The 12,828-nt window shown below is 36.2% G+C and overlaps 1 protein-coding gene across 2 annotated transcripts in view; it reads right to left on the bottom strand.

The window, feature by feature from the left end:
* Window positions 1–12,828, bottom strand: part of LOC128992681 (uncharacterized) — a 32,839-nt gene that overhangs the window by 2,970 nt on the left and 17,041 nt on the right. The window contains exons 11-24 of one of the 2 annotated variants that reach the window (XM_054416380.1): window positions 11,541–11,726; window positions 10,988–11,191; window positions 9,965–10,131; window positions 9,065–9,239; window positions 8,428–8,533; window positions 7,727–7,899; window positions 6,951–7,323; window positions 6,188–6,287; window positions 4,605–4,702; window positions 3,655–3,737; window positions 2,887–2,971; window positions 1,922–2,336; window positions 1,170–1,300; window positions 541–654 (exon numbers count right to left, since the gene is read on the bottom strand). In XM_054416380.1, the coding sequence (XP_054272355.1) occupies window positions 541–654; window positions 1,170–1,300; window positions 1,922–2,336; window positions 2,887–2,971; window positions 3,655–3,737; window positions 4,605–4,702; window positions 6,188–6,287; window positions 6,951–7,323; window positions 7,727–7,899; window positions 8,428–8,533; window positions 9,065–9,239; window positions 9,965–10,131; window positions 10,988–11,191; window positions 11,541–11,726 (2,410 nt within the window). The remainder of the gene's footprint in view (window positions 1–540; window positions 655–1,169; window positions 1,301–1,921; window positions 2,337–2,886; window positions 2,972–3,654; window positions 3,738–4,604; window positions 4,703–6,187; window positions 6,288–6,950; window positions 7,324–7,726; window positions 7,900–8,427; window positions 8,534–9,064; window positions 9,240–9,964; window positions 10,132–10,987; window positions 11,192–11,540; window positions 11,727–12,828) is intronic. The other variant, XM_054416382.1, reaches the window with a different exon arrangement.

Below are 12,828 nucleotides of genomic sequence, written 5' to 3'. Positions count from 1 at the left end.
TTCTGTACATATATCACAGGTTCAATCTATGAAAATCTGTATATTCCCAATTCCGTAAGACAATTTACGGTTAATGACCCCCAAAGCACAGCTACTATACCTTGAAATCCAGTAGTAAGATATCAAAACTCCTTAAAACATGAAAAATTTTAATTTGACTTGGTAGAAAAACTTATTAATCTATATCCTGGTGCTTCTATATTAAATCATTATTATCCACTTGGATTAGATTAATGTCCACCAATTTAGTATTGCCTAGTTGTTTCTGTCAGACTTTTTGTAGCCTACATTGTCCAGCCTAGCAGTAAGCTAGCAAAAATTTTGGTAAGAAACAAAGCTATCACCTCATTTGACATTTCTCTTTTACTCATCTTCTCCTGAATCCTTGGCGTGTAGGTTATAATCCTAATTTAATAGAATTTACTAAAACAAAATAAAATACTATGCAAGTTAAAATATAAAACTTTCAGCTTAAAACTGACTATGTTGTAAGACATTGGCAAATAAGTTAACTACGGACAGTATCCAAACTAAATTTACCTTTAAAAGCTTCAATGTTGAAGTCTGGTCCGAAGAACGTTGAACCGATAAGTTTGCCAGACTTCGGAGTTGCGGAATGAGACACTTCGGAGTGAGAGGGAGTCGATTCTTCTTCTGGAAACAAACACATTCGGTAATGAATGTTTCTTTGATTATTGTTATTTCATGACTCACTAGCAAACTCTTGCAAAATTAAAATACAGTAGAGTCTTACCGATCATGCAAGATAATGGAATGACTTTTTTGTCCCTTTGATCCTTCGTTGCTAGGATCTAGCCAAGAACCATTTTCAAATTACATCACTTCAGGCTAGCAGGTTAGGCCTAGAGGATCATGGTGTCATCCCTTTCTTATTATCATTGTTGGTTGAAGGGTTTTGAACCTGGAACCTCAGGGACTCCCACACAGGGGTCAGTGATTCGTTCCTAACAGATTAGTTGACCGCAAGATTAATGAACAACCGACAACAACAAAAGCTGAAATAGTTAAAAGTGGAACTGACGCATAATTATAAAGGTGTAATGTTGAGGAACAATACTTTAATGTATCACGATTCACGATAAAAAAAAAACATATTCTTGAAATCTCAAAAAGTATAAAATGTTAAACGAAAACGTTTAATAACTTACGATGTGGTTTCTTGCGGATAAACACATGAGGACTGCTAGGCACGGAGATGGCGCTCGGTGATTGGCACTCCTCTGGCTTGAACTCTGGCAGTGATGAAAACTTTTTCTCAAAATTCACTTGCTCTAATACTCTAAAACAAAACAATAATTGACTAGTGGAAATACGAAAGCTTGAGCTTTTTTAAGAGTCCTTGGAGCCTAGACATTTTAACTCATTTAACAATTTTAAAAATACAATGAACATTTCTAATCTCACAGTATACTAATTACTAAATATTTAAATTACAATCACTTTGGTATTTGAAAAAAATAATTTGAAATGGTAAATAACTCTTCAGCGGCTGTTTGAAATTAACGAAATTAACATTGCTCTTATGGCGGGCAAATCCAAGATGGTCGTTGGCTTCCATGGACTCCCTTGGAAAACAATTCAAAACTACAAAGACAATTTCTAATCTCGCAGTATATTAGATATTCATAATCACTAGTATATTAGAAATTATAATCGCTTTCTTGTTTGAAACAATATTGTTGGATGATAATTAATTAATTAAATCTTCAGCAGCTGTTTAAAATTATCCAAGATGACCGCTAGCCTCCAAGGACTCTTAAGCTTCTTTTTAGGCTTCAAAGAAATCACAGACTTGCACATCTTGAGTTGGAACAAGTTTGACCATATGTTTGAATTGTTATTCGTTCAAAATACTTATTAATAAACCAACCAAACCTTTCAATGAAAACAATTCACTAACCTGTCCATGCCATCTTCTACATTCTTCTTAAAGAAGCTCCTCTTGGTGGATGGTGATTCTGGTACGGTATCTTCTTCCATGTGACTATGACTGGTCGTGTTGTTTACGTTGTTCATGTTGTTGGCATTGCTTTGAAGGTGCTCCTGTTGTTGATGGTGTTGCTGCTGCTGTTGTTGCTGTTGTTGGATCTGTTGCTGTTGCTGTTGTTGCTGCTGCTGCTGCTGCTGTTGCTGGATCTGTTGCTGCTGCTGTTGTATCTGTTGCTGCTGCTGTTGAATCTGCTGTTGTATCTGTTGATGATGTTGTTGTATCTGTTGGTGCATCTGTTGTTGATGTTGCTGCTGATGGTGGAACTGTTGATGTTGACTGTTGGACGTTTGAGAATTGTCTTGTCCTTGATTTGACCCAGACACTGCTGAAAAAAATCCTTTGATATGAAAAAATAACGTTAATTGGATTTGTTTTGCTATGATAATGTTCATAGTAGTTATAAAAAAAACGTCTCACTTTTTAAGCTTTGGGATCTTTTCTATTTGGCATCCTATCTTAAAAAAGTGTTTTTTTTAATTTCTTAAAAATTTTGTTATTTTAAGACCGGTTAATATTTAGATTTAGATGTAATAACAGTTTATGCCAAGTTATGAATACAAAGTAGTTATGAATACTCTTCTTATACTGAAAAGAAACATTTACTTCTACTTCTACTGTGCCATTTACAGATGTAATAAAACTAACATTTACAATTTGTACAAATAGTCATAATAAGCCCGTGTACAACATATTTGAAAATTGAAACATTGGCATAAACTGATATAATCACACAGTGGTACATTTTCATACCAGAGCTTTGTTTGTGGCAAAAGCTCATTTAAATTATTTCTAAGTGCTCCAAGAATTATTACTTAGCTGACAACAATTAGGTACACTGCTAGTACACAAAAACATTTGAATTATTGTAGACTCACCCATAGATTGACGGCGTTGCAACGGAGCCTTGCCAAGCTGAGCTGGTGTCGGAGCTAAGACAAACATTTGTCTGTCTTCTTCTCTCTAGAACAGATTTGTACGTATGTCAAATAACTTGGAAGGTTGGCAGCATATTTATTTATTTATACATAAGGCATTTTGAAAACTTGATAGGTAAATTTGATTCTAGGCTTGGTTAAAAATAATTCATCAAATGGGAATCCAAATTTTAAAGTACCTATTATGATTTAGAGGTAAGCTTGCTTTCCTGTCAATTTCCTAAACAATTTCTGGCAAATGACCTATCCTTAATCAGATACTATATTTTAAAGGTATTTCTAAAAAAATTCAGAAATCTACATTAGTTATATTTAAAAAAAGACAAAATTCAATTTAATATTGCTTACACTATTCACAAGAAAGTTGAAACAATTCACAGTTTAACATTCAAGAACCTACTGTTTTAAATTCATTCCCGAAAACTTGAGTTGCGTTCAATACCGAAGTTTACAAAGAGTATGTAAAAGAAAAATTTACAATCCAAAGAACACTAGTTTTGTGTAAAGGTTTTTACCAGTTGTTTTGTGTTTACAACACAAATTTTGTTTTCCACAAAAAGTTGTAAACAAATGTTAATATCACTTTTAAAGCAAACGTTTAATCGGTTTACACAATGCCAGTTGAAGACAGGTGTCTTTGCCAAATGTCATCTTGTTACAATTAATTCTCTTTCCGAAGCATATATTTTCATTAATAATTTAACATACCACTTTATAGTTGCTCTGATCTCTGTCTGGAGATTGTTCAGTCACATTTGAATGTTCTGGATTTACTTCTTCTTCTTTGGTTTCTGTAAAAGCAGAACATCAAAACCAGTGATCTACAGAATATCAAATCCGAAAAAGAGTGATCATAACATTATAAACTTGGCATAAAAGTTCCTATTTGAGCTTGCTGCTAACTATGAAGCGGTTTTGCTAAATTCCATGAGAGCTTTGATCTATTTAAATCAATTTATTTGAAGGCCTGGAGAAAAGTTGCACTTGGATCAAGAGATCAACAAGATCACATTCAAGCCTGCTACATTCCTTTTGACTTGTCAGTTGAATTTTCAGAACAGCTGATTTGAGGGACTGAACTGACACTCCTACAAACCATCAGATTTTTGGCCGAACTCACATAGTATGGAGAAACTTTTGCAAACACAAGAGGATAGCAGTTAGCTTACCTTGAAAGTGCAGGTAGGCCATAGAACATGCACAAGAGAAACTGGACACACCTGCACTTTTTTAAGGAAACTTAGCTGCACCCTCCTTATTTACAATTCAAAATCCTGGACTAGATCCTTTCCTTGAACAAACTTTTGCAAACAAAAAGTCAAATTGGATTGTCAGTTCGGTTTCATCATATCCGATCCACAAACTGAATTGAATGTGTGGCGAGAGGAGGATGGGAGTTTAATGAGCTTTAAACAGCACCCGGTGAACTTTACGTGGTAAAATGTAAGAGTAAGACTTTCCTCAATACCAAAGTAGCCTTGATACCAAGGGCCATAGTAAAATTCTGGTTTGAACAACTAGTACTTAATACTTGCTAGATTGTTATTTATTAATAGATTGATAACAGGTTATAAATTACAAGAGCTAATTTAAAAGTATCATTCAAGTCGATTCAGTTAAGAAAAAGAATGTTGAGCTAGTAATGATTGATAACTCACCCTGGTAATGCTGATTATTGGCTTTGTCACTTTCACCGTTGACCATCGAACTCTCGGAATACTGGACTTTGGGCCTTTCCTCTTCACGCTTCACAATACTATACAAGAAATAAACTTTGCGTCAGTAAAATATAGTCTAGTAAACAAATATGAAACTTAACATATATGTAGCAAGGATAAAACAAAATATCTAAATCATGAGGGTCTTGTAAATTCATATTTTAAAGAAAAGCCAAATGATAAGTTAGGAATTGTTTTGAAAAAGGGATATACTTCAGCTTAAATATGTCTTATAACTAATTTTAGTAGACACCCAAATTAAATACCTATCTCAAAACATAATACTGAAGTTTTGTCTTAATATAAGACTTTTCCAGAGAAGATTGAAGTGAAAGGTAAATTAAAATAAAAAATAGCTACTTCCCTATATCGGGAAATTCGCTAAAATGGTGAATTTAAACAGACCTATATTAGAACGAAATATCAGCGTTACATTTTTTGTCTATCTTATTATTCTCGGGACTATTTTTTCAGGCAAACATTATGACACTATCAATTTTAAAAAAAATATGACTATTACAAAAATGACAATGGCCAGTATGAATAAAAAGTACAGTCCACTCTTGGTAATTCAAACACTTGATAATTCAAAACTTTCGATAATTCAAAATGAAGGCTCAGTCCCTAGAGAATCTCTCAATATTTCAAATTTTTACCATGCATTTTGATACACTCGGTATTTCAAAGTCCAAATAGAGGGCAGGTCAATTTGTAACACCCAGTAATTCAAAGTTTCGTCGAAAAAACACTCTATAATTCGAAGTAACTCGGTAATTCGAAGTTTCGTCGGTTAACACTCTTTAATTCGAAGTCATGCTGTAATTCGAAGTTTCGTCGAAAAAACAATCTATAAATCAAAGTCACGCAGTAATTCGAAGTTTAGTCGGCAAAACACTCTATAATTCGAAGTGATCTCTTCCTGTTATAACAGGAAACTATACAGTACAGTACATCCTGTTCCCATGGTAGGCTAGTGTTGGACGTTTTGATGTTTTTTTAGTTAGAGCAGTAGTCTGAGTTAGTTCGCTGACTTGTTTTTCTAAGTTGGCAATCCGATCTCTAGATTGCGCGACATCTCCTTGAGCACAAACGTAGTTGTCGACAGCTGATAGTTCAGCTATTGGTGAAATATAAAGCGCTAAATAGCAGATTTCTTTGCAACTACAGTAACTGAAAAATAAGCCGTTGATTGTTTAAAAGTGTACTAAAATACGGTATGATGTTTTATTGTAACGTGCTGTACCTTTGTATGTATTAAACAAACAAACTCTCTGTAATTCGAATGGTTTATTTTTCTCCCGATAAATCGAACTCTTGATAATTCAAAACTCTTGATAATTCAAATTGATATGCTTGGCCCACCAATTTCGAATTATCAAGAGTCTACTGTATTAAAACTTCAACAAATCTCTCCACATTATGAATTTGAAATCATACAAGGAACCACGTAAAAGTGTCTAACCTACAAAATTATTTTTGAAAAATTAAACTATGACTTGTTTCATCAACCAGATCTCACTCACTTGTTCGGCTTGCTGACGATCACAGTAGAAGTGTGAGGCTGACTAGTCACCAGGGTTATAGGCTTTGCTTGCTGCACTGAGATCTGACGACCACTGGCATCTGTAAATGTATTGTGAATGTAAAACTAATGTGGGAAAAAAAGCAAATAAACTAAAATTGTAAAGAGAGAAAACTTAGCTTTTCAATCTAATGGTGAATTTATGGGGGTATGACAATTCTCTGGCTATTGAGGTTTTTAGTTTCATTCGATTACTTTTATGTGATTTTTAAGTTTGATCAATTTGAGCCTGGCTGGTTAGGGGTGTTAGAAAGGAAAAAAGTTCAGATTGTTTAACTGGGAAATACACTTGCTAACTGATTTACGAGTATATAGCTTAGCTAGTCTAATATCCATTTCCACAGGTTTACAGATATACAAGGTCTCACAAAACACTTTGGATATTTTTTTTTTATAGTTACTTAAAGAGCAAATCAATGAGAAATAATACATTGATTCCTCATAAATCTAAAAAATTGATTGAAATAGTTGGTTTGAATCTGTATCAGTTATGTCATGTGTGTTTTTCTTTGCTGCATGTATAGTTCGCTGTATTACAAAATTCTCAGGTAAGCCAGATGCACTCGTAGATGATAAAATATCAATCCAACGAGCAAATGGTAGAAACCCCAACAACAATGTCCATTTAAGTAATTTTACAACCTCCAATTCACATAATCTAAATTTCCCACATCACCCTCACACACCCAACCCTTCTCACTCACCCGATATCGGTATCTGGAAGCCAGTCTGAGCGGGAACGTAGACATTCTGAATTCGTCCGTTGTGTAGCACGTATTGCACAGTCTCTCCCTGCGTAGTGTTGTTGGCCGAGTCCACTCTGCTGATGGGTTTGAACAGCAGCGTGTTGAGCAACCCAGACTCCACCGGGTTGAGAATCGTGACAGTCATCGGCTGCTGATAGTTCTGCTGAGGCCGTGCTGTCGTCGTCTGCAGCACAGGCAGTGTCTTGATGTTGGCCTGGCTGATGTTGGGGAGGAAGGTAGACACCTTGGGCTGCAGAATGGTTGTGTTCTGAGTCGACTTGACACTTACATTCTGTGGTGTTAGTAATGTACCCACATTCAACACGGACACCTGAAACAGACAGAGTGGGTAAAATTCAAGTTTTTTTTAAGCAGGATTAAATTTTAACTGCAATTTAAAATCATTTTGAACTGCGTGGATTATTAGGATACACAAATCTTTTTTGGAGCAAGTTTTTAATTGGGATACATTTTCTACTTAGAGAAGAAAACATTTCCAAAACCCTTTAAGCTCAATTAGACAATTTTTGTATTAACAAAGTAACGAAACAGTTGAGATCTGAATGGATTTCAAATCTTTTCCAAGAATAAAATCCATTGGGTTTTGCAGTGAGAGAATAGTTTAGACATTGTTTTTCCAACATAAATAATTCAGGATGTGCAAAATAATCTTTTTCCCATCTCAGGTCTAATGTGTTCCATAATATTATGAATGATAGAACCTGACGCAATACCTGAGCCTGAGTCTGCGGTGCAGTGCTGGTAATCCTAGTGTAGGTCTGGCTGGCACTCCTAGCCACCGCCTGGCTACTAGCCAACGAGGTAGCCATTGTAGACTTGGCTGGTGCCGGCTGGCTGCTGGCTACAGTGTGCATCACCCCTGGGGATGATGGTATCTTGCAGTGAACTGCAGACAAATGATTGACATTACATCTAACTGACATCGTCAACTCTTGATCAGTATAGTTTTGTTTAAGGAAAGGCTCTAGGCCAGGATTTTAAATTGTAGAAAAAGGAGGATAGCAGCTAGCTTACCATAAACTCTTTCTCTACACTTGACAAAGTCCCTTAGGGGACGAAATATTGTGTGCTATGTGTTTTTCTACTTGTTCTATGGCCTACCCACACTTTCAAGGTAAGCTAGCTGCTATCCTCCTTTTTCTACAATTTAAAATCTTGATCAGTATAGTTAACATTTGAATTTCAATATCTTCAAGAACATAACATTTTGCAAGAAATATAATATTTTTACGGATTAACTTATCAGGTTGGTAGGTGTAATCTCATTATGTACCGAGTGGATACACTAAGACGCGAACCAACGATCTAGCTGCCAAGGATTCATAGTTTATCGTGCTACCAACTGAGCCACTAAATAACCGTTTTCAAACGACCAATTCCAAACCCCCTTACTGAATGTGTTAAACACACTTACCCGTGGTGGTTTTGAGCCAGTCATCCCCTTGAGAGCTTGTCGCACTCCAGTTAACAGTGGAAGTGGCAGCAGACGACGATACCGGGTACGAATCGCTCTTAACAACCTACGGACAAACATCAGTATTATCTAATATCTTAGGCCAAACCACAATCATAACACCTGAAAGATTGGGCATACAGATGGGGAATCTGATGACAACAAATTTTAAAAGGTTTATAACTTCAGTCTATTTAATTAAAACTGTGGATCACTAAGTTGTTCAGTAATTTATCAACACTGAAAGGGGAGTGTTGCTAGTTTATTATTAAGTGTCTCAGACTTGAGTTACTGGCTCAATCCTTTGGATATTTATTTATGAAAATGTCAGGTGTGAGAACTTCTTTAAAAGCCTTGGGGATCATGTTTTATAAAAGTGTACCTAATAACATAGACATAAAAAACATTTAAATTTTAACTTTAATTTTAAATTTAACAACAAAGCAGCAAGGAAAAAAGATAATTTTAAATTAATATACTCTGTATGATGGAACCTGTCTCCTGACCCTCATCTAAAACATGTACATTTTGAGTCACACTCTCTCATTAACTCTTGTCCTCAAACATAACGTACCTTTAGACCTCAAATATAACGTACCTTTGGAGAGACAGGCATCGTCTTGAAGGCGCCGCCGGTTGGTTGGAAGGCACACACTCCAGTAGGGTTGAGAGGAGAGTGGTAAGGATAGGAGGACAACACGGCTACAGAAGATTCACCACCACTAGACGTTGCCTGGAACTTGCTGCCACTCTCCAGACTGCCGGACGGCAACCTACGTCAGGCAATTATTGAATTTATATAATCCTTCCGACTAATTCTGGCCATGCAGGGTCTTCACTTAAATTTGACAATGAAATTCACAGGATTATTCACAGGTTTTCTCAATCATATTTGTTTATTTATTGTAATACTAAAAAGAATAAGGAAACTAAGAACAGCTATTGGCAAAAATGGGATGGCATCACAGTCTATTTATAGATCAATACACATAGACAGATTACAGAACTTTGTTTAAGTAAATAATTTTTCATCTTTTGTATCATTTTCATAGACAAGTGGTAGCATTGACACTGCAGAGATGTTTCCCTCGTAAACACACACTCCTGCCTTGATTGGATGTGAAGTTAAGATACACCATAAATAAAAACACAGTGGTTTAATATTTACTATAAATATTTATCAAATTATTCACAGCACTTGAAAAATAACACATATGCTATTGTAAGTTCATAAATAATAAAGCATAAATTAAAAATATAATGTTGAAGACAAACCTGAAAATGTTACTCGTTTTTCTGGCAGAAGGGACAGAAATCTCGGGTGTTAAAGCAATAGCTGTCTGCAAAGTTTGTACGACAAAAATTTACAATGAATTTACAATGTCGGGACTGTAGGGAATCACCAGGATGTTACCAGGAAAGTATTACAGATTTTCCATGGTCGCAGAAGGTTCTGGAATTACTATTCATACCTTACAACCATAGGTTATCTTGTTACCTTGCTTTGATTGGTTTAGGCCTGAAGGTGACCTCCGCTTTGACCCCTGACACAGGGCTGAACCGTTGCTGAGGGAACAAAGGTTCCGTCTCACTTTGTGACTCTGAATCAGAGTCCGTCACCTTCTCCTTACACTTGAGATCTATTTCTGGTTCTTCACATATAACCTGTAAAAAGATTTGTGTTAAAAACCACTATTTGGATGACTCTCAATTGAATGGCTTGATGATTATTATTTTGCATATTGTGATAATGCCTCAATAGTAAACATGTTGTGAGTGTCCACACAAATAGATTGTAGGTAATCATCATATTTAATCACACGTGTGGGCTTGAATTACGAAACACTGAACCTCAAAGCATTTGATTCGAGAAGCTACTAAGCTGCTATTTTGGGGGGGGGGGGAAACCTTTTAACAAACATGACCTACAGATATTTAAAAAATTGTACCGGACTTCAATCTTCCAATTCACAAGCCAACTTCCACAGAAAGAAAACCGTTCTAGAAAGGAACTGCATATTTTAACCTCCATCCAGAAAACCTAAAGCAATAATAAACCTACCCAATCCACTATAAGAACAAAATAGCAGACTCCCCCCCCCCTCTCTGTATAGAGACAACCCTTTACGGAGACTGTTACACATTGAGATAGGATTTACCTAAACATGACTTCTACACTCTTTGTTTTCATTTCATTGTCTATAATGACTTAAAAGATATTCAAGAGACAACTGCAAACCTTTTCTTACACAGTTGGTAAAATTCTTTTTTAATCCTAATGATCTAGTGTCTGATCCTGTCCTCAGATGAGAAAGTACCCTAATAAAAAACAATTTTAGTGATTGTGATGGAAAATATTCACATTTATCCCTTTAACTGAGGAGCGAGCTAGTCTGGAAATAGAGCACAAGGCTTCGGTCTTAAGGTCCTGGGTACAAATCCCACCAATCACCAATGGATTTTAACTAAATGATCAGTTAAAAATCATCTAAGACAAGTCTGAAGTCACGGATAATGGTACCTCGGTGTTCTCTTGAGATATCTCCACCTCCTGCACAGCTGGAGGGGTAGGTGGTGGGCCTGGGGATGAGACGGATACACCAGCTCCCTCCACCCCCTCGTCCACGGACCCTAGCTTGCCTCGGCCGGAGCCTGTGGACGACTTGCGGCGATCCTTGCTGCACCACTTCCACTCCGGATGTGCTTTGAAATGGGCTTCCTTCACCTGTGGACAGAGGTTAAGAATGTATATACATGGACTGCTTTAAAAAGATTTGTTTGCACCCAAACAAAAAAATGTTGCACACAAAAAATTAAAAGGACTTGACAGCTGAAATGAACAAAATATTACTTGAAATCACCATGTTTTAACTTTTAACACCATGTTTATTGGTTTCAGTTGTTCTTTTTCCTATTCCCATCTCAAAACTGGTTAAGTTAATCTACCATCGGATTTATTTTTTACTCCTAACATGAACGTAGACATAGTAGCTTCACTGTGCTTAGTAGTGTAAATTAATTAGCTCATCTAATAAATCAAACAAAAATACATATTGAGAATTTGAGTTGCGCACCTCAGAAGCGAGTTCATGGTACTTCTGCTTCTCCTCTGGGCCTAGAGCATACCACCACTCCCCGAGTATCTTGGACACTGTGCGGTTATCCTGATTTGGGTGGCGCTGGTGGACCAAGGCTCGGTGCCGCTTACTGAAGATCATAAAGGCATTCATCGGCCGTCGTATACGATCTCGCTCCTTCACCTGCAAAATAAATCCTCATTCTTTTCATGTTTGTAAAAACAACGACACAATTGTTGATAAATAACATGAATGGAATAGTAGATTAAATAATTTGTTAGACAATGTTTTTTTTTTTTTTGTTTTTTTTTTTTTTTTTTTTAGTCCCTAAGGACGCTAGGCACGAACCTGGGATTGTTTTTCACATTACTTCAGGCTAGACCTAGGGGTTGCGGTATTATCACTTAGATAAAATCCATTGGTGACTTGGCGGGGATCGAACCCGGGACCTCAGGGACTGAAGTCCCGCGCTCTAACCACTACGCCAGCTCGCTCCCCAGACGATGTGGAGTATGCAAATCTTTTGGTGCAGCAAATTTACGAAAAAGAGTAAGCAACTTGAAATATAATTAATTAGGCCAGATCATTAACACAGGGAATCTTTCTAGATTCACGATGAAAACAAGGCCAGTTGAAACCTGATAGGAAGCAATCAGCACATGGAATATAAAATGGAGGAACTGAAACGTGGAGACAAAACCTATCTGACCATGAAGTAATACCAAGATTACATGGTTAGAGAAAGGGCAAGAAGAGGGAGTTGTTATAGTGGGTAGCCAAGAGCGAGGTGGGAAGGCATCTCCATATTAGTATGCAGACCCCTTAACAAATGAACATTTTTTCAAGATTTCCCTCCCTCTTTGAAAAAAGAAATTATTAATATTAGATATAAATATCATTTGCTAAAAGATGTTTCATACAAGATGGGTTTTTATCGAAAGCATGTAGATTTTGATTAGCCTTGAACTGCCAATCATACAGATGGTTAGTACTAAATGTAGAAAATTAGGTCTTAACCAGAATTGGAAAAACCTATTCCTAGCGTACTTATAGTGGAAAAATAAGCTAGTAATTTTAAAATATCAAACTAAATAAATAAAAATAGTTTTCAAAAAAGTTGTAGGCAGCCTTTTTTCACCTTAAATTTACTGGTCTAGGTGGCGTTAGGGCCTGAGAATGGAACATATCATGCAAATAAAAGTAAGTACAACACAAGAATTTTTGTTACTTTACTAATGAATATAGGAAGCAACACCAAATGGTGAGCAAACAATATTGCTTCCTA

Source organism: Macrosteles quadrilineatus, unplaced genomic scaffold (assembly GCF_028750875.1).
Source record: "Macrosteles quadrilineatus isolate MER2022 unplaced genomic scaffold, UCM_ALF_1.0 Scaffold_4__1_contigs__length_99947679, whole genome shotgun sequence".
Taxonomy (NCBI): Eukaryota; Metazoa; Arthropoda; class Insecta; order Hemiptera; family Cicadellidae; genus Macrosteles; species Macrosteles quadrilineatus.
The sequence above is the reverse complement of the archived record's forward strand: the minus strand, read 5'-3'. Positions and strand labels throughout refer to the sequence as shown.